Raw genomic sequence first — 23,681 nt, 5'->3', positions numbered from 1 at the left:
AATTACTTCAATGTTTTCTCAAATTATTTTGTACTGTAAAATGCTGCATGTCCAGTACAATAATGTCCTCAGGATTCACGATGCTGTTGGGGCGTGGTGCTGCAACAAGTCGGGTACGTTTGCGGAGGCGTGCATTAACAACTTCTATGCCATCAGCACCACCAATAGCATTGAGTGTGATGGCTGATAGGGAGACTCTCCATTGGTATGCCAATGGTTAAAGTTTCACCTCACTTAGATAGTGGCCCCAATTCCTGCAAACCCATGCTAAGTTTTTCTTATCCGCCGTAAAGGAAAGGGACGGATGATTGACAATAATTGTCAATTTTGTTTTAAAATGAATTAATAAACCGGATTACAATAGGCATCTCGCTGACGTGCAATCCGTTTAACGTGTGTCTGTCAACTTAATTCTGTCGGGTTATTGGCCAATATAAAATCTTGGGAGGGTGTTTTATTTCTGCCTAAAATTGACGTGTGTTCCGTAAATGTTATGCCTGTCGATTCGATTCCACCCCCTTCTTTTCTTTTCGGCGTGTTGTTCTTTGCTGATACAATAACGTTCAGTCAATAGTAGTTTTAGTCTGTAGCACATGTATTTTTTTTTTGACAGCAAGTCAATCATAGACAATTTAACTTTTTAATTGTAATAATCTGTTGATGCATAAAATTCCATTTCAAGCAGAAAATACATTACAGAAAATATTTGCTTTTTGTTATACACTGTAACTGTCAACGCAAACTAATAATCAATTATTATAAAAAACAGCAATGTAAACAAAATTTTGTAAGATGCGTTCCAATTTATTATCGTAACAAAAAATATTTATCTGTCATTTATAGAACACATATTTTTCAAATTGCTTTTGCTTTGCTTTACTATACTTGTTGGAATCAAGCAAGGACCAAGTATTTAGTCATAATAACATATTCAATTGTCCCGAAAGGTACCATTTTACATTAACATTTTTTTTTATAAATACAGTTAAAGGTTCAATACACACTTGAGGTTATCTATCTCATTTCCGTTGAACTTAGAATAGGTACCTACCTACCTACCGATTCCGATTCAGCACCCCGGCCGGGGTCACCTTCAAGTCGATTGTTTCGTGACTAGCTCGGTGCGTTCGCTTTTACGCTCCACTTATTACTATTGCAGGATCAACTTGCATTCAGTATGAGTGGTGAACCTCAAGCTAAGCGAACGAAAATGAGTGCTCTGGACCAACTTAAACAGCACTCCACGGTGGTGGCGGACACCGGGGACTTTGAAGGTTAGTTCAAGTTAGATAAACACTTGTACTTTGAATTCAAATATTGAATTTTTTATGCTGTTTTGGCATTGATAATTAATTTGATAAGAAGAATACATTACAATACTTTCTAGAGTTAATTATTTTCTTTAATTCCTGTATTCAGTATACATTGATAGATTTGGTTGTCCGTTATTAATGAATTCATCATGTAATTGCATATTAACAGTTTTAATAGTTAGTTACAATCTCTAAACACTTGCACGCTACTTGATACCCTTGACCTTGTGACAAGTTCATATCAGAACCAACAAGCAATGTCACTGCTTGGCCATTGCCAAAATAATGTGTTAATAATTCAATTATTTAGTAATAACCAAAATAAAGATTACTATTGTATTAATCCTATGTCATGTTATGTGGCATGTGTCCATTTGCGAGTCGGTTGCTATAATGAGAATGAGCCCTAATGCACCTAATTCCTATTTACAATGAATATGCTGACATTTCCTCACCAATCAAAGGGAGAGGGTGACAAAGGATATGGTTGTTTACTGTTTTTAATACCTAGAGTACCCACTTCAGGATTTAAAACTAAAATATTATATACAAATTTTGTAAAACAATTACTGTGTAAAGATTATTCGCTTGGGGACAGATGGTGTCAAGATGCCTGTTTTGTAAAAAATAAGAAGAAAATAAATAATAAAAGGAGTCAAGAACAATTAAATATCCCTTTTAATTCCATATCCCACATAGATAGATAAATAACATGTATATGCCAGGACAGTTTGTTATAACAGGAAATGTATATTCAGTCAGATGGATACTTAAATGGCTATTAGTTTAATGTACTCACTCATTTTAAATATTTTTTGTTAATGCCTTATTAATGCTGAAAATTTCCCAAATATATAAAAATAAATATTGAATGGTTTAAATAAATGGTTTATGTATTTATTAATCATCATCTCCCTAGTGTTATCCCATTGACACAGGGTCTATTTATCTAACCTGAAGATTTGACAGCTCCGAATCTTTACAGAAGGTACTGTCTGACTGACCTTCAAAGTTATGAACGGCTCCAGCTCAACACAGGTTAGGTCACATACCTCCGAAAAGCATTTCTTGGGTACATGGGTTTCCTCACAATGTTTTCCTTCACCATATATGATATCATTTATGATCCAAACATGAATTCTAAAAAACAATTTCTTATCATAGGTTTAGGCCCATGCTGGACTTGAACCTGTGACCTTACAGAGTCAAGTATTCTTCCAACTTGGCTATTTATTAATATCAAGAGAAAATAAAAATGTTATGTTTGTATTATATTTTCAGCTATGAAAGCATATAAGCCCACGGATGCCACTACCAACCCCAGCCTGATCCTGTCTGCGGCGGGGATGGAGCAGTACCAACATCTGCTGGACAAAGCCATCAAGTATGGCAAGGATACTGGCAGGTGAATCTTTATTTGGAAATCGCCAGAAATGTACATGCAGTCATCATATTCCAAGGCCTCTTAATTACTGTTATAATGATAAATGAGCAAATTAATGGGTCACCTCAAAATATGCATACAGTTATTGAAGGAAATGAAACAAATAGGTCACTTTTAGCTGCCTACCCTATATGGGAAGTGTGGTATAATGATTTTATAGATGCATGTAGATAGATAGAGGGTAATTATCCATCACAAAAATATAGAATTAAAAATAATTTGAATAACAAAAAAAAAATCATGAATTTAGCAACCAAAAATTCCACTTGATATTAACTCAGAATCATGTTCTGAATCATCCCTCACAGTTTTCGTTACGATGTCACTAACACCCTGTATTTGGATCTACATACAAAAGATCACGCCTATTTCTCGTTGGGGTAGGCAGAGACCACGGAAGTCTAATTCCTACCATCCTGACACACCAGTTTCGCTTCTTCCACTCTCATAAAGATTTCATGCACGCTCGCCGGTTTAGAGTACTCTTGGCCTGACCCTTGATATTTTAACGTTATTTTGTACTAAGTACTTGTCCACCTGTTTACAGCACAGTGGAGGAGCAAGTAGCAGAGACATTGGATATGCTCAGTGTACTATTTGGTTGTGAAATCCTCAAGATTATCCCAGGAAGAGTCTCTGTTGAGGTTGATGCCAGGTACAATACAAAACACTTTACAATACTATTTACAGACACACTGTATTATTATTACAATTCAAATCCTTAATTAAGAGTAGAGCTAAAAGTTTCATGAATACTATCTTACGATTTGTTCCATCTGTATAAACATCTTCAAGCATTCTCACTTTCTGTCCATTTACAAAAAAAATAATATGTATAGTGGGTACCTCAAGATGAATATAGGATCCGAAGTAGAACCCGAAAAAGATGGCGTGACGATGACGATCTTTGAAGGGTAGGCAAATGCCCCTTCATTTGCCTACCCTTCAAAGATCGTCATCGTCACGCCATCTTTTTTTTTTTCGGCCTTTGCCCCGCAGTGGGACAATATAGGCTAGTGGTAGAATAACATAAACACGACATGGGCATTGAAAATTTGCCATGCTATAAGTAGTTATATTATTAGAATCTTATGGCTAGCTTAAAACCTCAGAAATGTGATGAAATTAAAGAAAATAATGCTCACACAATATGCTATGATCACAATGTATTTGTATTGAAAGATTGAATCACTGCTGATACTAAAATTTTACGTTGGTTTTATCTTAGATTACAATCTGTGTGTGCATGTATAACGTAAACTTTGCTATTTCAGATTGTCTTTCGATAAAGATGCGAGCATATCCAAAGCAATTAAGTTTATAAATATGTTTGCTGAGCAAGGCATCAAGAAGGAGAGGATTTTGATCAAGCTTGCGTCCACTTGGGAAGGCATTCAAGCTGCAAAGTAAGTATAGTACATTACATTACACAATATCCGTTAAACATTATGTATCAGTAATGGCAGGGTCTGTCACAAACAGCCCTCGCGGCACGAATAATATTGAGGGTTTTTGACCATTCGCCGTACGACGTCTATCCACTACTATAGCATTTGCTGCAGTTGCCGTGAAGAGCCTACTGGACTATTAATTTTATATCTATTGGAACTTAATTTTCTTTCATTATTCAAATTGTGTCTAATGTTATTCGCAGATTACTCAATGCTCATCAGAGGTAACACATGTATAGGCTCAGAACAATAGGATATTACTCAGTGTGCTTCTGTACAATGTCTTGATTACTGAAGGTTTATTTCTGTCTTTTTCTCAACTTCCTCCCCACACAACTGAGATAAGGCGAAGAGTATGAAGACTATACATAACACAAATATTGTTTTAAGTTTACGCGGTTATTATCATAATTAAAACACATAATTACGGGTTCTTACCGCGTTTAAATCATGGAAATATGAGACTCCCGATATTTCGACACTATTGCAAGTGCCATGATCACGGGATGACTGAAGAGAGGTAGATCCATAATTTTCTACGGGCGGACATATCTGGCTACCATGGCACTTGCAACAGTGTCGAAATATCGGGAGTCTCATATTTCCCTGATTTAAACGCGGTAAGAACCCGTTATTATGTGTTTAAATTATAACACAAATTGCCTATAAATATGTCCCACTGTTGGGCACAGGTGTCCCCTTAATTAACAGGAAGTGCAGCATACTCCACTACGCTGCTCCAGTGCGGGTTGGTGGAGGCGTTTGGGCTAGTAGCCCGGGACCAACGGCTATGATATTTTGTATGTATGAGTTTAGCTGATTATATGAGCTACGATATTTTACAGGGAGCTGGAGAAGAAGCACGGCATTCATTGCAACCTGACGCTGCTGTTCTCCCTGTACCAGGCCATCGCTTGTGCTGAGGCTAACGTCACGCTCATCTCACCGTTCGTCGGCAGGATTTTGGATTGGTATTAAGATTTTGGATACTCACATGTATTATCAAATTGTACTGAAAAATACTAATCTTTATGCTTTTTCATAATTTCTTATTCAATCCAAAAAAATATTTCGGAAACGTGTCCATGATGTTAGTAACGGAAAGCTTAACACGTTAACAGTCCAGTGATCCAAATATGGGTCATGACGGACTAGCTCCATAAGTCCGTGACCCATACTTGTTCAGAGCCCTGAGTGCGGTCTTTGAAAGTTCTATTTTTTCATGATAGTAAGAGATATGGTTTACTTCGTATTGCACTCAATAGGTATTGTGAAGTGTTTATGAATAGAATATATTTATTATTATTTCCGTTTTTAACAGGACGTATATAAAATTAAGTAATATGCGGGACTTACAACGAAGTCAAAACATTTTGTATGGGGACTGTCAACGTGTTAACCTTGTATTACTTACCTACTACGAGTACTAGTGTTTTGTGAAAGTAACTTTGAAAATGTCATCATCATCATGGTAGTCAACTATTGGCAGGTTTTAATTTTCTGACTCACGCTCGCCTTAAACATGTGAACATGTGCGTTCAAAGTGTGTACCAAACCGCAAAAAAATGCTTTACGATAGTGGGTAGTTGAGTTTATTGATCTCTGTTTTTTTTTGTGGAAATAAATAAGTACTTACTAATGAGTAATCATACAACATTCATAAAAGGAAATAGGAGTTAATATAGCAGCTTCTAGAAAATATTTTGCTAGTCATACTTTTTTGTAACAATCGAAGATGACAGAGAGAAAGAATGTTCGTGAATGTTTTTTGATATCTGCTTCGTACTGGATTACGCCCTTATGATGGTGATAAATTCCGACGATTCAACTTAGTAATAAGCAAAATATATACGTTCGTTTTGTTATTGGGTACGTTGGTTTAAAACACTCAAAAATCATGACATATAATGGCTCATTTCCTATAATGGAACTGACCTTGAAATGAATAGGAAAGCTGTAGATCATACGTTTAAGAGCAATCTTAATATACTTCGTTATATACTTAAGGTACGTGGAACACACGAAGAAGACCTACGAAGCCGTGGAAGACCCGGGCGTGGTGTCGGTAACCCGCGTGTACAACTACTACAAGAAGTTCGGGTATACCACCCAAGTGATGGGCGCGTCATTCCGCAACACGGGCGAGATCCGCGAGCTGGCCGGCTGTGACCTCCTCACCATCAGCCCCAAGTTCCTCGACGAACTAGCTAAGAGTGACCAGCCGCTTAAGAGGGTAAGCCGTCATAATACGTACCTATATCCACAGTATCCATGAAAGCCATATCCGTCTTAGGACCTTGTATAGTCTTCTGAGTACTTATACTTGTGATGAGATTACTATTATTATTAGTATTCTCTTCGCTCGCGACTTCATCTGTGTGAATCTTTGGTGGTATATGACAACATTAAAAATTAGCAAACGTCACAGATATTTTTGTGTCCGTTCATTAGTTCCAGAGATTATTCTCGTGATTATTATATGTTAGCGTGAGTTTAGTACAGTATCTATTTTCCATAGTTTGTGCGTTAGCTAGTTATCCTGAAGATGTCCTAAAAGTCGACTAGTGTTTTGACTTATAGTTCTGCCCCCTCTGAAAGAGTGTTTTACCTAACACAATCTATTCTAAAATATTGTATTACTCCAGGTACTGGACCCAAAGAGTGCTAGTCAGTGCGACATCGAGAAGATCTCCCTCTCCGAGGCACAGTTCCGCTGGCACATGAATGAGGACCAGATGGCCACAGACAAGCTGTCCGACGGCATCCGCAAGTTTGCCGCCGATACCAGGAAACTCGAGTCGCTCATCAAGACCCTCCTCGCTAAAAAGTGAACGCAGTGACTACATAATGGTGCCGATTCGGTCAGCCTCCAACTTAATTTTAACTTAATTTGACTGTCTCTTTTTGAGAAGGACGATACTAGTTTATGTGCTGTCAAACTAAATTAAGATTAAGTTTATGTCCAGCAGAATAGGCACCAACACAATATGCACTAGCAACATTTTACTACATAAAGAATCGTTTTCTTTTGTTTCTTTGTTGACTTGTGAGTTTAACTAATTCTAATGAGTTGTATGTTCCGTGACAAGTTTGTGCTGAGTGTTACCTTGCTGGTGCATGCCAACGATAATTATATTATTTTGCACAAGTTCGATTTAAGAGTATAGTGATATTCTTCCACTTTTTTACTCATATATTTTTCAATAATTCTGAATGTTTGCTGTTCCATGTTTAAATTTTGATGAATGTTTATCAAATGCTCTACTATTGTAGGCATCTTTATTTTTGTTATTACATAGTACAAATTGTTTAATAGAGAATGATGATTTACGTGCAATGGGACCATACATATTGTTTTTACATTCCTTAAAATAAAGTTTTACTTTATAGGGGGTTTATAAGGTGTGTTTTAAATCATGTTTTTTGAAATATAAAACTGATCTTTATGTGCGTTGTTTTTTTAGTCATTGTTTATTTTATTATTCTTATCAAAACTCCCGTAACTTATGTTTTAAAAGCTGGACAATCGGGCCTGGTCAGACTGGTAGAGCGTATTTTTTTTCGGGAATTACTGTATATTTTCAACAGATGGCATTTATTATTGGGCCGGATCTGGTAGGGCCATACAGAATACATATTTAAAGCGATCACAATTTGCACATCCTATATGTTAAATGTGCGTGTGATTATATTGACATGGTTGGGTCGACCTTACCCTGCTACATAGCAGAGGCTATCGGTAGTGCAGGACTTAGAAAAACTGAAAATCATATAAAACTAAAAATAACTTCACACTGTTACGTCGTCCTACCCTAAGGAAAAAAATCTCTGATATCAACTTATAATCATAGTTTGAATCTAAGTATTCGTTACGATGTCACTAACATCCTGTATATATACTGTACTACTGTATACCCTAGGCATACTGTGGACAGTTCTTAATATCAATCTAACGTGTTCGTATAATTACTTGCCGCAAAACAAGTATTTTATATTGTCAATTAGCATTCTCAGGGACCAAAACTACTACATTGATTTCGATAAGACTTATCCATCAGAACATTTTATTCTTTACTGTCTCCGAATTAAAAACATATTCTGCAGAAAACGCTGTTCTCGATATTTAATAAGAGAGCCTACTTTTCGAAAAACAAGTGGTGGGCTATAAAAAGATGAGGTATGAAATAAAGAAGGGTAGTTACGGCACGTTTCACCCATAAAGCGAGAAGCACGTGAGAGCTAGCGTCGCGCCGCTGAGCGTCCTGCAATCAATACGCTGCTCCACTTTCCGCGGCCTTCCGAACGCGCCTGCCTAACGCCTACGGGCACCTTCGATGCCTGGCTCCGCTCATATCAACCCTAACAAACTGGCTCTACAATAATTAGCTAAGTAAATCACTCATTGAAAATTGTTTATCGGAATACGACAAGTAATAAGCACACCTGACGTGCATCACATTTCGATTCCGGTAAAATTTCAAAAATAAAAACTACATTCCTAATTTACTAGGTACTTATCTGAATTGAAAGTTTTGGAATAAATGTATTTAGGTTTGAAGTTTTGGTGCAGACTTTGCACATTATTTTATACTGTATGTCGAGGTTCCTAGCTACGGTATGGAATCATTTTAACTTAGGTAAGTATGTGTATTGGAAAAATGTTCAGTAGAATTTTAACCTAGAACATTTTAATATAGTATTGTGATATGTTATGACGTATTGTACTCATTGTATCGCACCGGAAAATCGTACCTAACTTTAATACAGACATTTTGAGAGGGGTTGATTGTGCAATCAACAAGAAACCGCAGTAGCGACCTTCTTAACACGAAAGTCGTTAAGAGCCCCTCGCTTTGTACTCGCGACCTAACACCATGCGGTAAGGACGAGGACGAATTCCCATCTGATATTCGTCAAGTGGAGAAAATTTCAGCGAGGGGAAAGAGGCGGTGTGCGGCGGGGGGAGGCTTGATATTGACCTAGATGTTCATTCAGAGTTCGGTCGATGCGAAACTTGACATCTGCGCGTTCCTGCGTTTTGTACTTTTCGATTTAATGCATATTTAACTCGTCTGCTTCTTCATTTATTTCCTCTGGGCTACTGACTCAAAATATTTCCAGTGTCCATCTTCTCTATAACACGAGAAGTAACTCGTGTAGAGTCGTAGGAATTATTAGTAGAGTCCCCGCGAGTGTGATGTGCTGTGCCAAGCTCGGTGTTCGCTGTGCCGTCGCACCAGTGCCCACCGATACCATGCTTCTAAAGCAAATACTACTTAAATAGGTTTCGTTTTGATATTTTTTTTCACAATGGAGAAGTCTAAGACTCAAATCTCGGCTGTGACGAAAAGCATCCCTGCGATGGATTACAAATACACAGACGTGAGTTGTAGTGCCTTGCGTAGCGACCCATTTCCTTAAAAACCTCATGTAATGAGTTTAGAAATTCAATTATACGGTTTCGCCTAGTCCCATCAACATCACAATATCATAATTAATCACACCTATTCAGGCATACTATGTGGTTATATACGAGTATGAACAGCCTGATTATATATGCCTAGGTCCTATTGGATGTTTTCCTGAATTAAAGACGAGATTTTATTCCTGATTCTGGTGGCTAATATGTTATGTTGCAAGTTAAATAAAACGTCCGATAATAATACCTTAGCATAATATTTAAATTTTGTACGTATTGCTGATGTTCCTCCAAGGCTTTAAGGCCTATCATGGTGTTTTCAGCCATAGAACAACACGGACCTCCGCGGGTTTTTCAGCAGGAGTTTGTATTCTTTTATAACATATAAGTACTTAGCTACTATTTATTGTACCTGATATAAATATTCAGATTGCGCTCTACATTATGTGACTACTATCGTAACCATACATCTATTTCCTATCCTAAGGATGTTTCTACCCACACCATTCGCGCTCTCGGCATACTATAAGTTTTCTTTTATTTTTCCATCGGAGATAATAGCTACCTACTGATAAATTAATAGGCATAAGTCTCCCTTATCATTAGCAGAAAATGATTCATGGCACGTTTTCAGTGACTCACACTTACTATTTCAATAAGCACCGCGAAACAATAAGATCAGTGCCGTTTTCTTTCGATAGAGAGAACATAGGATCACCATACATACAATAAGTATGAACCGGTATCCCTAGCTTCGTATACCAATGGTAACCAGCGTCTCATTCCGCTCAGTACACATAAGGGCTATGCCGCGCCGGGGGCGTTCCAGAAAATAAAAAATCAAAAAATACAAAGTAATATAATTTTTTGATTATATTTTTGTATGCACGCGTCCCCATAGAAATATATACTCCTCACTCCCCGGCCCGCAACGCGCACGATGTACCTTTCGGAGAGTTTTAGTTATAAGAGAGGTATAAGATGTGAAAATAACTATGGATAATGGATGTCAGTGCAAGGAGGAGATGACGGAGCCGCCGGCGGAGGATGCGGAGCCCGAGCGCGGCAACTGGACGGGCAGGTTCGACTTCCTGCTGTCGCTGCTGGGCTACAGCGTAGGCCTCGGCAACGTCTGGCGCTTCCCATACCTATGCTACAACAACGGTGGAGGTAAGAATCGTCGTCCTACCTACCTAATACTACTTCTCCTTATACTTCTTGGTACTTCAATTTAAAAACATAATTATGTACATAAATAGCCCATATATGTCCCACTGTTAGGCATAAGCGTCCCCTCAATTAACCGGAGGGGGTACCGGGGGTTTTGAAAAACTAACTTGGAATATTACATTCTGCATTTTAGGAACATTCACGTCGTCGAACTCGACTACGGGATTACGCCTTTCATTATAAAGTTCAACGTTAATATAAGTATATATTAGTACTTACTAAAATTTTTAAAAACAGCGTTGATGAGTCTTCGTTCTTCTTCTCTCATGTAGCTCTGTCAACGACATAAAGGTTACGAGCGTGACTTTTATGGATCTCCTTTTCTTGCTACCTACTCTCTTTATTCATATTTATTATTACAAGCTTGCTGACATTCCTTAAAATTAATTTATAGTTCACTTTACCTGTTTTCTGTAAGATATTACATTTACAAATTTACATTATGGGTCTGTAATTTATATTCCAGAAATAATTGCGCTCAGTTCTAACCGAATCTATTGGCTTATTTTGTAAATATGATAATGACACTCTTAATAGAGTATGTTTAGAAGTCAAAGGAAAGTTACAATGTTGTAAATAACGCAGCATGAAAGTCTTTTTAATAATTGCCGCACTTTAGCCGAATGGCAAGATGCCAAATTTTACAGCGCTATGCATGGAAGACTGTCAATTCAATGTTGAATGACGGTGCCAAATATTTAAATCCGTTAGTTTGTACTTTCAATAAGGCATAAAATGATGGACGATGGGCACGATGGGCGATTTGTTGGTCACCTGACACTTTCTACTCTACAATATTATACCTACAGTTTCTATGTCAAGACAACCGAAAAGTAGCTACTTACAGATATGTATTCTCACAACATGACTCTACCTCCAATGGCTTGTAGGCGTGAGTTTGCGTTTGTTGAGCATTGTCTGTATGTCGTATACATAATGAACTACAGTAATTTTATTATACTTGTCTACTAACTTTATTAGAAGGAGTTTCCTGCCTCCTGTGGGGTATTCCATAACTATTTAGCGCCTGTACTCAGAACTAATTAGCTCCTATTGTGGCGGAGCCGCTCTGACAGTCTATATAGACGTATGTGGGGCAGAGGCGAGCGTTCTATGCATGAACAGTATGGCCGCGGTTTAAGCTAGATTGCTATAAGGGATTATAGCTCTGCAGTTTCTCGGGTATTGTTTACTTAGTAGAGCAAGGAATCTACAATACTTACATAACATCACGCCTGTATCCCCAAAGGAGTAGGCCGAGGTGTATGTATACTTAGTACGTGTACAGGGTGTTAGTGACATCGTAACGAAAACTTTGAGGGATGATTTAGGCCATGATTCTGAGTTGATATCAAGTGGAATTTTCCATAGCAAAAGTATGGATGTGAAAATAATTAAAAAATAAAATACAAATTTCGTGAATTTTCCGACAGGAAAATCCACTTTAGTTTAAATCTCATGAAATAGGGGGTGGGCGGGAAAAATCCTGGAAACGACGTGATACGACTCAAGTCGCGCGTAAAGAAGGCGCATAAGGAATCTAGTCTGATACCTTCTTGTTGTAGCTTATCTAGGACTAAAACTGCAACATTAATTATACTTCCTTGTCTAATTAATTCTTCGCGAGTAAGGTAGCGTAATGTTTTTGTAGGAAGTTACACTGGAAAAATGTAATTTTACCGGTAAGTATGTGCTAATTTGGTACTTTTGTTTCCTGATTAAAAAATATTAGCACGTTGATCGTAAAACCGATTGTTTTACTTAAGTGAAAAACGACCTGATACTTCTGTTAATATAGAGGTCTATTCAATAAGCACAATTAAGACGACTTCAAAATTTACACTCTAAAACTAACATAACTTAAGATCACGATGCGAGTATATCCCAATTGGGGTATTCAGAGGTAGATCCATCGCAAGGTGAACTAAGTACCCACACCTCGCTGAGATTGTATGATTGTATTCAATAGTTATTTTAAATTACTTTTTTGTGAGTTGTGACGAATTATCTATTTCTTTAGGGTTTACGAACTACTTCATTTTTTATGTATGTATTTATTATTTTCAGGCGCATTTCTGATTCCATTCACGGTGATGCTGATCATAGCGGGTCTACCCCTGATGTTTATGGAGTTGTCCTTCGGGCAGTACGCTGCGTTGGGGCCTGTAGCGGTCTACAACAAGTTCTGTCCGCTGTTCCAAGGCCTCGGCTACGGCATGGTCATCGTCTCCAGTATCGTCATGATGTACTACAACCTCATAATTGCCTGGACTATATACTACATGGTCGTGTCTTTCGTCAGTATCTTCTATCAGTTGCCCTGGCAAAATTGTGACGCCGACTGGAGCACTCAGCGTAAGTTTGCAAATCTTCGTTTTCCTTATATCTCTAGCACTTTTAATTTTTTTATATAAAGGATGCCATGTACATAGGCACTTTCTAGGTTAGCAAGTGTCATCGTCCACTACATCGTCACTTAGCATCAGGTGTGATTATGGTCAAATACTTGCCTATCCTCCATAAAAAATATGCCATGTAAATAGTAAACATTTGATTTATAGAAATTTTCAATTAGAATCCGGCTTTCTTCTGGTTTCAGATTGCTACTCGTATGAGGAGGCGGATGCGTGTGAGGCTGATAACGGCACATTCTACCTGCGGCAGTGTTACAACCACACGTACGCTGTCCAGCACAACATCGCCGCGCTGGCGGAGAAGGTCCTTCGGCGACCTCCCGCTGAAGAGTACTTCACGTTAGTAGTCATATATATTATATAATTCGACGAAAACAGATTAAGTTCAGGCTTTTTCGGTATGTTTACCTTTTAAGGTACCGATCGCTCAATACAGGTCCCTTAAAAATAGAATTTATTTGATAGATATTTCGCTATCTGACAGCAAGTTTATAACAATATACATATACAGTCTATATACGTCCCACTGCTGGGCACAGGCCTCCCTTCAATTAACCGAAGGTGATATAGAGAATACTCCACCACGTTGCAACGCCATGTTGCTGATAGTAAGTTCACCTAAATGATGCTATAAATTATAACTGAATATAAAGTGGCACACACATTGCACATCGGTACTTTCTGCTACGGGAATATAATGTAAGTGAGTAGAATTCTCAGATTGGGCCATCCTTGTTCCAATATATATCGCTAAGTTTGTCCTACAGAAACCAAGTGCTGGGCTTGTCTGCCGGCATCGAGGAGACGGGCCAAATCCGCTGGAGCATGGCACTCTGCCTGCTCGCAGCCTGGGTAATCGTCTTTCTGTGTCTGTGTAAGGGAGTCCAGTCTTCCGGGAAGGTTCGTATTTTTCATTTGTTTTAAGTTATCTGTATAGCGGATAGACGTAGTCTATATCGCACAAGACTGAGGGCAGTATTAACTGGACGAGAACCTTCAGCACGTAATATTTATCCAGTCCTCGTACTTTCTGGTACAAAAATAAGAAGATTATCATATATAATGAGGAGATTTAATGAAGAAAATAGTGTGTTTGTTTTTTGTCATTTCTATAGAGTTCTGGATTTTTGGTAGCGTGGGTCCGAAGCCAACATGTAGCGTCTTAAGACGATTTCATCTAAATGTAATAGTAACACCAATCGGAGATAATCCCTGTATTCACTATGGGAGTACACCCGAAGCCAATCCCCCATTAACATAACTGTGCATTGGGAATTCGAGAGTGCATCAAGATATTGTTACACGTCCCGAATGCCACAAATAAGATATTGTTTTCGTCTTCTTTGACAGGTGGTGTACTTTACTGCATTATTTCCTTACGTGGTGCTGGTGATCCTGTTCTTCCGAGGTGTAACATTGCCTGGAGCTTTTACTGGTATTCTCTTCTATCTCACGCCGGATTTCAGTCAACTCGCTAATGCCCAGGTAAAACAACATACTTCTTCATGGCGACTTTGGCAATTGTTGTTAAAGAAAACGCTCTATGATTTCCTTACATGTGTAGAGTCAATGATCATGAAATATTTTGCAGGTTTGGGGTGACGCCGCTGTCCAAATATTTTTCGCTCTGAGTCCAGCTTGGGGTGGTCTTATAACTTTATCTTCTTATAACAAGTTTACCAACAACTGCTATATGTAAGTAGGTACTATAATAATCGAAAAAGAAGAATTGTTAAGTTCACATTCAGCACTCACAGCATTTTTCTCATCATCCACTTAACTTTACCACGCTTCTATATTGTTGGATGAATAAAACTTATATATTTTTTTATTTATTACTACACTATTACTTACACAATAATTTTACCTGGCAAGAGACAGACAACTGAGAATCGAAGTTGCTAAATGCAAAATGAATATACGCTTGGGTAGAGTTTGAGCATTGTATATCTACTCGTTCTATTTCTACTATATATATAATACACTGTGATCAACATTCAGCATAATAGCTGTTGACGAATAACAACTTAATTTTCAGCGACTCTCTAATCGTGGCGGCGTCGAACATAGCGACCTCGTTCTTCGCGGGGCTGGTGATCTTCTCGGTGATCGGGTTCCTCGCCCACGAGTTGGACGTGGAGGTGGATCGCGTGGTGGACCAGGGCGCGGGGCTCGCTTTCATCGTGTACCCCGAGGTGGTCACCCGCCTGCCTATATCACCGCTCTGGTCCATACTGTTCTTCGTCATGCTGCTTACACTTGGACTCGACTCGCAGGTGAGTCTTGTTTAAATGCTTTAAGCTATGTTTAACTCCCACGTGAGGAGTTGAAGAACCTTAATTGCCATAACCTGGGCATAAACTCTCTTTAAATGAAATTAAAATAAAACTAAACCAGGGTAGGCCAGGGTCCAGTAGTGAGACGTATTGGACTGTTTATGTTTTATTCATGTAAGTATGGAATAACAATGTAATGTAATGCAATGTAATTGGTCTTTCAGTTCGCGCTGATGGAGACGGTGACGACGGCTATTTTGGACCGGTTTCCCAATTTTCGCCAGAGGAAGGTGTGGGTCGTGCTCACTGTAGCACTGTTCGGATACCTCGGCGGACTCATCTTTACCACTAATGTGAGTTTATACACATTATTTTGTTTTAATTCTCTGCTCTGGTCAAGAAAAAAAATGTGTTCAGATGATCTTATCAATCCGGGCGAGTTTTTAAAGTCACCTAAAGAAATATGTCCCATCCAACATGATGGATATGGATATACCCCATACGGGTTGCATATTCATCTAAGGTATGAAAAGTGATTGAAAGTTGTCTTTTGGTTATGTGTCGCCTTACCTCAATTGGGCTCTTGGGCGTGAATCTATGTTTGTATGTAAGTAATACAACTAAATTACCTACTGTGTATTGTTTTTAAGAAATTATACATTACCAGCTACAAAAGACATCAACGAAGTAATGTCACGCGTTGATGTCTTTTGTTAGAATAGATACATGTTGATAGTAGATAAGGCAGGTAAATCTGTATTGGTGATACTGATCGAATTATTACCTACAGAAATCGAAGAGATTAGGATTATTAAATTTCTATTTTAAAACATATCAATATCCTAAAAAGCTTCCGGATTCTGGTTTTAACTGGTATCGGTTATTCTCTCAGCTTTTGTGGCTTTGATGTAATGCTGTCTTCTTGTAGAGCGGCATGTATTGGCTGCAACTGATGGACAAGTACGCTGCCAACTGGTCGGTGTTGATCATCGCGATCGGCGAGTGTATTCTCATCGCGTGGATTTACGGCGCGGAGAACTTCTGCCGCGACATCCAGCGCATGATCGGCCACCAGTCCAAGCTGTGGGTGTTCTTCTGGAGCGCTATGTGGCGGGTGATCACGCCTGCTGCGCTTGTGGTACGTATACAATACAAATCCAACACCATGGATTGTCGGGCGAAGGCGGCGGTAACATTTCATCGTATGGTTACTTTTAATCAATCTTCTTAAAAAATATAGAGTATCATCTGATATGGGCGACGGTCTTGTAGTCAGTCACTATTATAATTCATTTCCATGATCGGAATGCAAAATTATAGTGATCAAAATATCCTTTCAAAACATGATGAACTGGTTAGCGTTATCCGGGTTGAAAACGGGAGTTTTCACAAGGTCCGCTTATCTAACCTGAAGGTTTGACAGTTCCGGGTTTTACAGAAGCGACTGCCTGTCTGTCCTTCCAACCCGAAGGTAGGTTAACCCACCCAATACAGGTAGGTTAGGTCTCATTCACATACCTTCGAAACGCACCGTATGATTTGGACGTATGTAGATTGTAGGTGTATATCTAAATCTATCTGTGAATTGATGTTGTTCGTTAGTTTCGCTAAAACTCGCGAATTGCTGAACCGATCAGTCCAGGGAAGGTTTAAACGGAATGGAAAAGGGTGATACGAAGTTCACCAGGTCATCTAATAATACTTTAATTAAGTAAAGTAATTTCTTGAAAATTTCAGTTCATCCTGGTGTTCAACTGGATTGAGTACAAGCCGGCATCGTACGGACACTATGTGTACCCGATGTGGGCGGATGCGGTGGGCTGGACGCTGGGCGTGCTGCCCGTGCTCGTGGTCGTGCTCATGGCCGTAGACCAGATCTGCAGCGGCCCCGACGACCTTACCATTATGGAGGTACCATAGCACATACTCACGATTATATACCAATAGGGTAGTCAGAGGTAAACAACAAAAGGTAACTATGTCAGATATTCATTACTAAAGATGTTCTCGTTTCAAACCTTCAGAAAGCCCGTGTCCTGGCACGCCCAACGGAGGAGTGGGGCGCGTCTGGCCCGTGCCCGATGGCAGCGGTGACGCGCCACGGCGAGGAGATGTCACCGCCGGTCCTGCTGCTGCACGGCCGCCCTGTGTTGCGTGAGCGCGGTGCTTGACCCCCGCATACGCATCCGCTTGTCGCCATGCGCAAGGTACTTAACCCCTGTCCACTGCAAATATTTTTTTTATCTGACATGACTTATCCTCAACGCTTATCGGAAAGATTGGTCGGAGATTGCACAGATTCCAGAAGAGTGGAGGAATAAAGGAGAGGCCTTTGGGATGAAGTAGGCTAGGCAAGATAAGACGTGACTTATTGTAGATTTGCCTCGAGTATCTTTTACTACTTGCCCGGACAAATGAAGAGCGCTGTGGGCTCTGATTCAGTACAAAATGTATGATTGGTAACAGGCCTGCGGGATGCTGAGGGTGCCAAAGTGGGCACGCAACTCTCGATTCTGAGAGGATTATCACGTAAAACGGGCTGAATCTTGTGATAGAATTAGAACGTCTATGGTTTTGATGGTTTTAGATACTTACCTTTGGTAAAGGTAAAGTCGCTGTTAAATATCAATATTTATTTTGAGATATTGGCTCAGTATTTACTAGTACGTCATTTTGTTTTAATATTTATTTCAGACTTCTCAAGACGGCGGAGATTCAACATCTATTTCAAGTGGACTGGAAAACGACATCTTAAAGCGACCCGGAGGATTACTAATGAAAACAAAAAAGACTTCTATTAAAAGGAAGGTTCAAAACCTTAGTGAGTCTGACGAAGGAGTAGTAGAACCACTTTTACAAAGAGATAAGGAGAGAACGGAGAGCGTAAACCAAAGTGCCAAATTTTTGATGTCCAAATCTAAGACTGAGTCGACAAGCGAGAAGGGAGATGATAAAGACAAACTGCTCGCTGATAATCAAGCCTTAACAACTTCGATGACGAGTGTCCCAGGAATCACAGACAATCAAACGCTCGCAAATGGAATAAAAGATATGCAAATTAATAAATCATGTGCAAGTTCAGCTCCTATTCACAACCACATGAACACAAACGTATTTAGTACACATGATGGAGCCAAAACCGTTGGAGCACCTAAAACTCAGATTCTTGTGGAAATTGATGGAAACAAAACTTACAATCCAAGTCCATTAATATTTACGACTGCTAAAATTCACACAGATGGAAAAACTAAACCAATGGAACCTGTGCAAGTAACGCCTGTGCCAATTTTATCGACTATAGAAGGTAGTGTTGTTAAATCTGGAACCACCACTGATAAATTAAAATTCACAAGTGGAACAACAATAAAAGATGACGTTCTAAGTAATTTAAGTAAGACTATATCGGCTAAGGACCAGCTAAATGTGTCCAGCTGCTCAGGTAATAATGCAACTTCTTATTCGGGAGCATCAGGTAAGGACACAATTTCAACTATTTCTGAAAACAAAAAGCCAAACACATCAATTAAGACCACAACTGTAAGCACAACCATATCAAATGTGACAGATAAAATACCTAAAGTTACATCTTCAGTAGATTATGTCAAAAGCATAACACAATTAAAAACTGCAGTGTCCTCACCTATATCTTTGCCACAAACCGAATATTTTACAATTTCTGAGATTGCAAGAACAACAGCAATAGACAGAAATTGTAAATCAGTGCCTGGTACATCAAATACCGTATCTCATGCAAATATTTCAAAAATAGCTAACATCAATGATAAACTTGAAACAAAGTCACAAAGTAAAATAGATACTGCTGTCATCAGAGAAGTAGAGGTAGACGTGAATAAAAATGTTCAAACTGTAAGCAACTCTGATTTTGAGAAATCAGAAACATCTAAAGAAATAAAGTCAACTGTAAATACAAAAGATGAAGAGAATCTTCCAAATAAAAGTAAAATTAATAGAATCACAAGTAGCTCTATTAGCAATAAACAATTACAGCGTCAAAAGTCAACCGTAGAAGATGCAAAGGACTCGGACACTGGTGTTAAACAAAATGTAACTAAAAAGGATTCTTCAGATATAACTAATAATAAAATAACAGGTAATGAAAAGACTGTAGTTTGCTCGCCAAAATCAAATGCCAGTAGCTCAATTCCGGTTTCAAAAATGTCAACAGCAGGGAAAACAACTGTTCAAAGTACCATTCCAACAAAATCGACAATATCAACTTCAAAGGTACCAAGTACTTTGAATAAACTAACAGGAGTAGATGGTAAAACAACGTTAGTTGCACCCAAAACTTCTACTACACCATCAATAAAAGAAACGCCTAACGTGACTATCACGGGATCACTATCTAAACCAAGTACTACTAAAATAACTACTGCAGCAAGTACAAATCTTGTAAAAACTCTATCAACAGGAGGCACTAAATCAGTACCTAGTACTACGACATCTAGTTCTCAGAAAAATACATCCAGTTCAATTCCAAAATCTACAGCAGCTACTGGTCAATCGACGACAAGCTCAACTAAGCCTTTAATAGTTTCAACTGTAAAGTCTACGCCCACGGCGGCTACTACAAAACCTTCTACATCTTCAGCTTTGTCTAAAACATCAACAGTTACAACTATGAAAGCCTCAGTAACCAAAGCTCCGAGTGCGACTAAAGTAACACATTCAAAATCCGCTACAAGTACTGCAGCTACGGCAAAAACAGCTCCAAGCAACCAAGATGATCCAAAAACGAACGATAAGAGTAAAGACGATAAATCCAAAGCTTAACATTTATAGTTAACGAATTTTAAATTAGGAAATAATTGGCTCAAGTCTCAGTGATACTTTGTTACTTTCTGTTAAAAAGTTTCGTGTTCTGTCGTATAGTTAGTGGTCAAATAATACTTGAACATATAGGTTGCGTGTGTCGTTTACTCGTGTAGAATCTCCTCAATTCCTCGCTCTAATGCTAAAAGCGTATATTGTTACAAATCTAAAGTTGTAAATAGTTTTGTGAACATTATGTTATTACTTTGACTTATAATTTTGAGGACCGAATTGTGCGCGTGATTAGGCCAAATTATATTTATACTACACTTACTCGGAAAGTGCCTATCTGACCTTCACGTAACACGTGAAAGGAACATCCAATATAGGTTAGATAGGTCATTTTCATATGTACCTCAGTGAGAGCGTTTCTAAACTGTGCTACCACGGAGTGGATGTACATATAAATCAATAAATTTGAAAAATGCACGCAACTCTCCATCTCCTTTTATATTGTACAACATGAAAATGATTAGGAATAAAAAAGGTACTAAGTATACTTAATTCCCTTGTAGGTGTAGTATAAAGCACTATGTGTCACTCGGAAGAAAGTACCTATGATTCCCCTGAATTAACAGGAACTCAAATTACTCTTACATACTCACGCTTATTTCCGGGGTATGCGATGACTATGCAATTCCATTTCCTTCGATTCTAACATACTTGTTAGTTCCTCCACATTCATCAATCGTTTCATACACGCGCGCCGATTTAAACTACTTAACTTACACCCTTTTTGGTAATCGGAATCGGTCACTTTCTTACCTTGGAAAACAATGTACCAATGGTTTGAATTGTAGGTAGGTAATATTAGGAATGGATCGAATTAGACCCTTTCAAAATATATTGGTTGCTCATAAAATTAACAAGGAATTGAAAATCTCCTACGAGAATATAAATTTTGATTACATATGTATACCTAATATCTAATATACATTTATTTATACCGTTATATTGTATTACATATTGTATTTTCCACTTGACTGCGCATTGTTCTTGTGTAAAATATACAACAAATCTGCAAGAATGGATGATACTTTATATCATACGGAGAGAGTAAGCTTAGATGGTGGTAGGTTAGTGGTGCTAAGAAAGTTACAATATTTTTCATAGACAATATTATAATATTTTCGATACCATTTAGAGATGATTTATTTCGTCTCACACAGTGTCAATTTTTATCATTTATTCGGTAAAAGGATATCAAACATTTAAATACTTACATATTTTTACCTATTCTATTTTACCTATTTACCATTATGATGACGAGAGAATTCAAAAATACGCAGGGTAGCAACAGATAATACGAGAAAATATATAATAGCGAAGTAGTTAGATCTAAGCTTAAAGCTTGGTCCGAGCTTCGCTTGTGCAACCATGTTGAGTTGAGGCCGCGCGTGCGCGCCGCCGGCAAGGATGTTCGCACACAGCCTGCCTAGGCAGTGCCTGTAGGCTAGAAATCTTTCATTAAATTTAACTGAACGTCATCATATTTAATCCTAAAACACTTTAATTTTAATCCCTTTGTATTACATTCTCAAAATGAATAGATTCAGCTAAGCATTCTACACAAACTAAAAGCTCATTGACACGTCCAATGTACATTATATATTATGTACATAAATGTATACACGCAATATGTACCTAATCCGTCTCTTTAATGCACAAAATAACATATTTTTTCTGCATTTGTTTACTGAGTAATGGGGATAATTCCTATATCTCAATTAAATATGCCTAGCAATGTATTATGTACTTAAGTTGTGCATAAAATGTATGTCTAATTAGTGGAACAGGACAGTTCATCGAATTTGGTCTAGAATTTGCAAAGTACTATTGCTTCTAGAAAAGTATGAAATACATACTTGACTCATTGTAAATGTAGCTAAGTATAAAGGAAATTGATTATTTTAAACAGTTATAGTCAAACAGTTTACGATCGGAAAATATTTGACTATATTAAAAGAAGATACGTATGTACAAGGGAAATTAACTTAAAATAATTTGAAATAGTAGAATTCTTGCACTATCAAACTAAAAATGTTCAGTAAATTCAATTAATGTATTTGAGAGTTTGAGTACCGTTTCGTAGGTAGGTACCGAACGTTGTAGGTATCGAGTTAGGAAATTAGACTTGTCGTTTAGATACTTTACTCAAAAAGTAGATTTATAGAAGTTAAGAAATTTATGACTTTTAAGTTGATTTGTTATTATTTTTTAGAGGAGTTTATTTTGATATAAACATCGTGTTTACCCTGTACTAATAATTTTATAATGAACTTACCTGTTTGTATGAATGTAGATAACCTATTGCTTTTAAATAGGTCCTTTATTTATTTACGATATAATAATGTAAGAATATAGGAATGTACCTATGTACTAACGTTTCGTCAATCTAAGCGTGTAGGTGCACGGTGCATGGCGCACGAGGGTAGACAGAGGAGCCTGCGTGCCGGCCAGGCAGGCGGGCAGGCACCTATACAGGGCAATACCAGAGTAAATGATGAGTTTGATAAATACTATCAATGAAATACGTACGTTTCTAAGAGACGATTGAATAGCCTAACACATTAATTAGCTATATTGTTGTTAAAATTGATGTATTTTAGAGAACTATTGATAAATGGATGTTACATAGATGTTTATTGTAAATATTAGTTATAATAATCGGAGTAATTGAATATGAAATGTTCTAGAGTGTTATAGAAGGCTGTATTTTTGGGTGATATTTTAGAGGGAGACAGCATATCCAATAATATATGAAACATACAATGGATGGAAGCATAGATGGGAAAGGAAAAGGGATGAAAAGGTAGAAAAGGTAATGATGTGATAAAATCAGATTTTAGTTTTAGTGTTGTTGTGCTATTAATAAAATATGTTCAAATGTGGTTATCGCTTGTTTTCTTTTACTAATTTCCTATAATATATTGCATTGATAGTTTAACATCTCGGCGAAGAAAAACAAAACGAGTTCATCATAGTCTTCTCTTCTCGGGCATGTCGTCGTAAAAATTGTCTTAGGTTAGAACTTCGTATCGAAAGTAATTTTCCGATTAGTTGCGACTCTGCCCACATCTTTAGGGATCATGAGCGTGAGTTTACGTATGTATATCGCCTTGTATGTGTTGAAGATGTGTACATAAATAATTCAATTGAGAGATTGTTTGCTATTTGTTGAACGTCCATTCGGAGGTACGTATACTTAGCAGTTGCTACACGCGCAAAATAACTTATGTTACCTTCGAATCGCCATGCGAAGGCTTTTATCGCAGTGACGTCGAACTTTCTTCTACTGCTT

The 23,681-nt window shown here is 38.0% G+C and overlaps 2 protein-coding genes and 1 long non-coding RNA gene across 6 annotated transcripts; 2 read left to right on the top strand and 1 right to left on the bottom strand.

The window, feature by feature from the left end:
* Positions 1-818: 818 nt before the first annotated feature.
* LOC126366526 (probable transaldolase) lies at positions 819-7,654 on the top strand. Of its 2 annotated transcripts, XM_050009669.1 has the most exons (8): positions 819-947; positions 1,160-1,274; positions 2,595-2,718; positions 3,305-3,412; positions 4,032-4,163; positions 5,054-5,179; positions 6,216-6,441; positions 6,854-7,654. In XM_050009669.1, exons 2-8 carry the CDS (start codon positions 1,178-1,180, stop codon positions 7,037-7,039), a joined length of 999 nt encoding a protein of 332 aa, XP_049865626.1. In that variant the 5' UTR covers positions 819-947; positions 1,160-1,177; the 3' UTR covers positions 7,040-7,654. The 2 variants fall into 2 exon arrangements, with proteins under 2 accessions (XP_049865626.1, XP_049865625.1); XM_050009668.1 differs by lacking the exon at positions 819-947 and having other exon boundaries at positions 1,073-1,274.
* A 1,537-nt stretch (positions 7,655-9,191) lies between these two features.
* On the top strand, positions 9,192-20,940 carry LOC126366509 (sodium- and chloride-dependent glycine transporter 1-like). Of its 3 annotated transcripts, XM_050009638.1 has the most exons (13): positions 9,192-9,590; positions 10,641-10,797; positions 12,925-13,212; positions 13,457-13,610; positions 14,039-14,171; positions 14,622-14,756; positions 14,863-14,966; positions 15,310-15,547; positions 15,772-15,900; positions 16,476-16,685; positions 17,285-17,458; positions 17,572-17,754; positions 18,242-18,358. In XM_050009638.1, the coding sequence occupies exons 1-12, from the start codon at positions 9,519-9,521 to the stop codon at positions 17,716-17,718; spliced, it is 1,941 nt and encodes a 646-aa protein (XP_049865595.1). In that variant the 5' UTR covers positions 9,192-9,518; the 3' UTR covers positions 17,719-17,754; positions 18,242-18,358. The 3 variants fall into 3 exon arrangements, with proteins under 3 accessions (XP_049865595.1, XP_049865596.1, XP_049865594.1); XM_050009639.1 differs by lacking the exons at positions 9,192-9,590; positions 10,641-10,797 and adding an exon at positions 12,474-12,539; XM_050009637.1 differs by lacking the exons at positions 9,192-9,590; positions 10,641-10,797; positions 12,925-13,212; ... (6 more) ...; positions 16,476-16,685; positions 17,285-17,458 and having other exon boundaries at positions 17,613-17,754; positions 18,242-20,940.
* LOC126366552 (uncharacterized) lies at positions 10,644-11,873 on the bottom strand. The gene is made up of 3 exons (XR_007566361.1): positions 11,703-11,873; positions 11,077-11,131; positions 10,644-10,780 (listed from the first exon to the last, which is right to left on the bottom strand). It is a non-coding gene; the product is annotated as an uncharacterized LOC126366552 (long non-coding RNA).
* Positions 20,941-23,681: the final 2,741 nt, after the last annotated feature.

Source organism: Pectinophora gossypiella, chromosome 4, assembly GCF_024362695.1.
Source record: "Pectinophora gossypiella chromosome 4, ilPecGoss1.1, whole genome shotgun sequence".
Taxonomy (NCBI): Eukaryota; Metazoa; Arthropoda; class Insecta; order Lepidoptera; family Gelechiidae; genus Pectinophora; species Pectinophora gossypiella.
The sequence above is the reverse complement of the archived record's forward strand: the minus strand, read 5'-3'. Positions and strand labels throughout refer to the sequence as shown.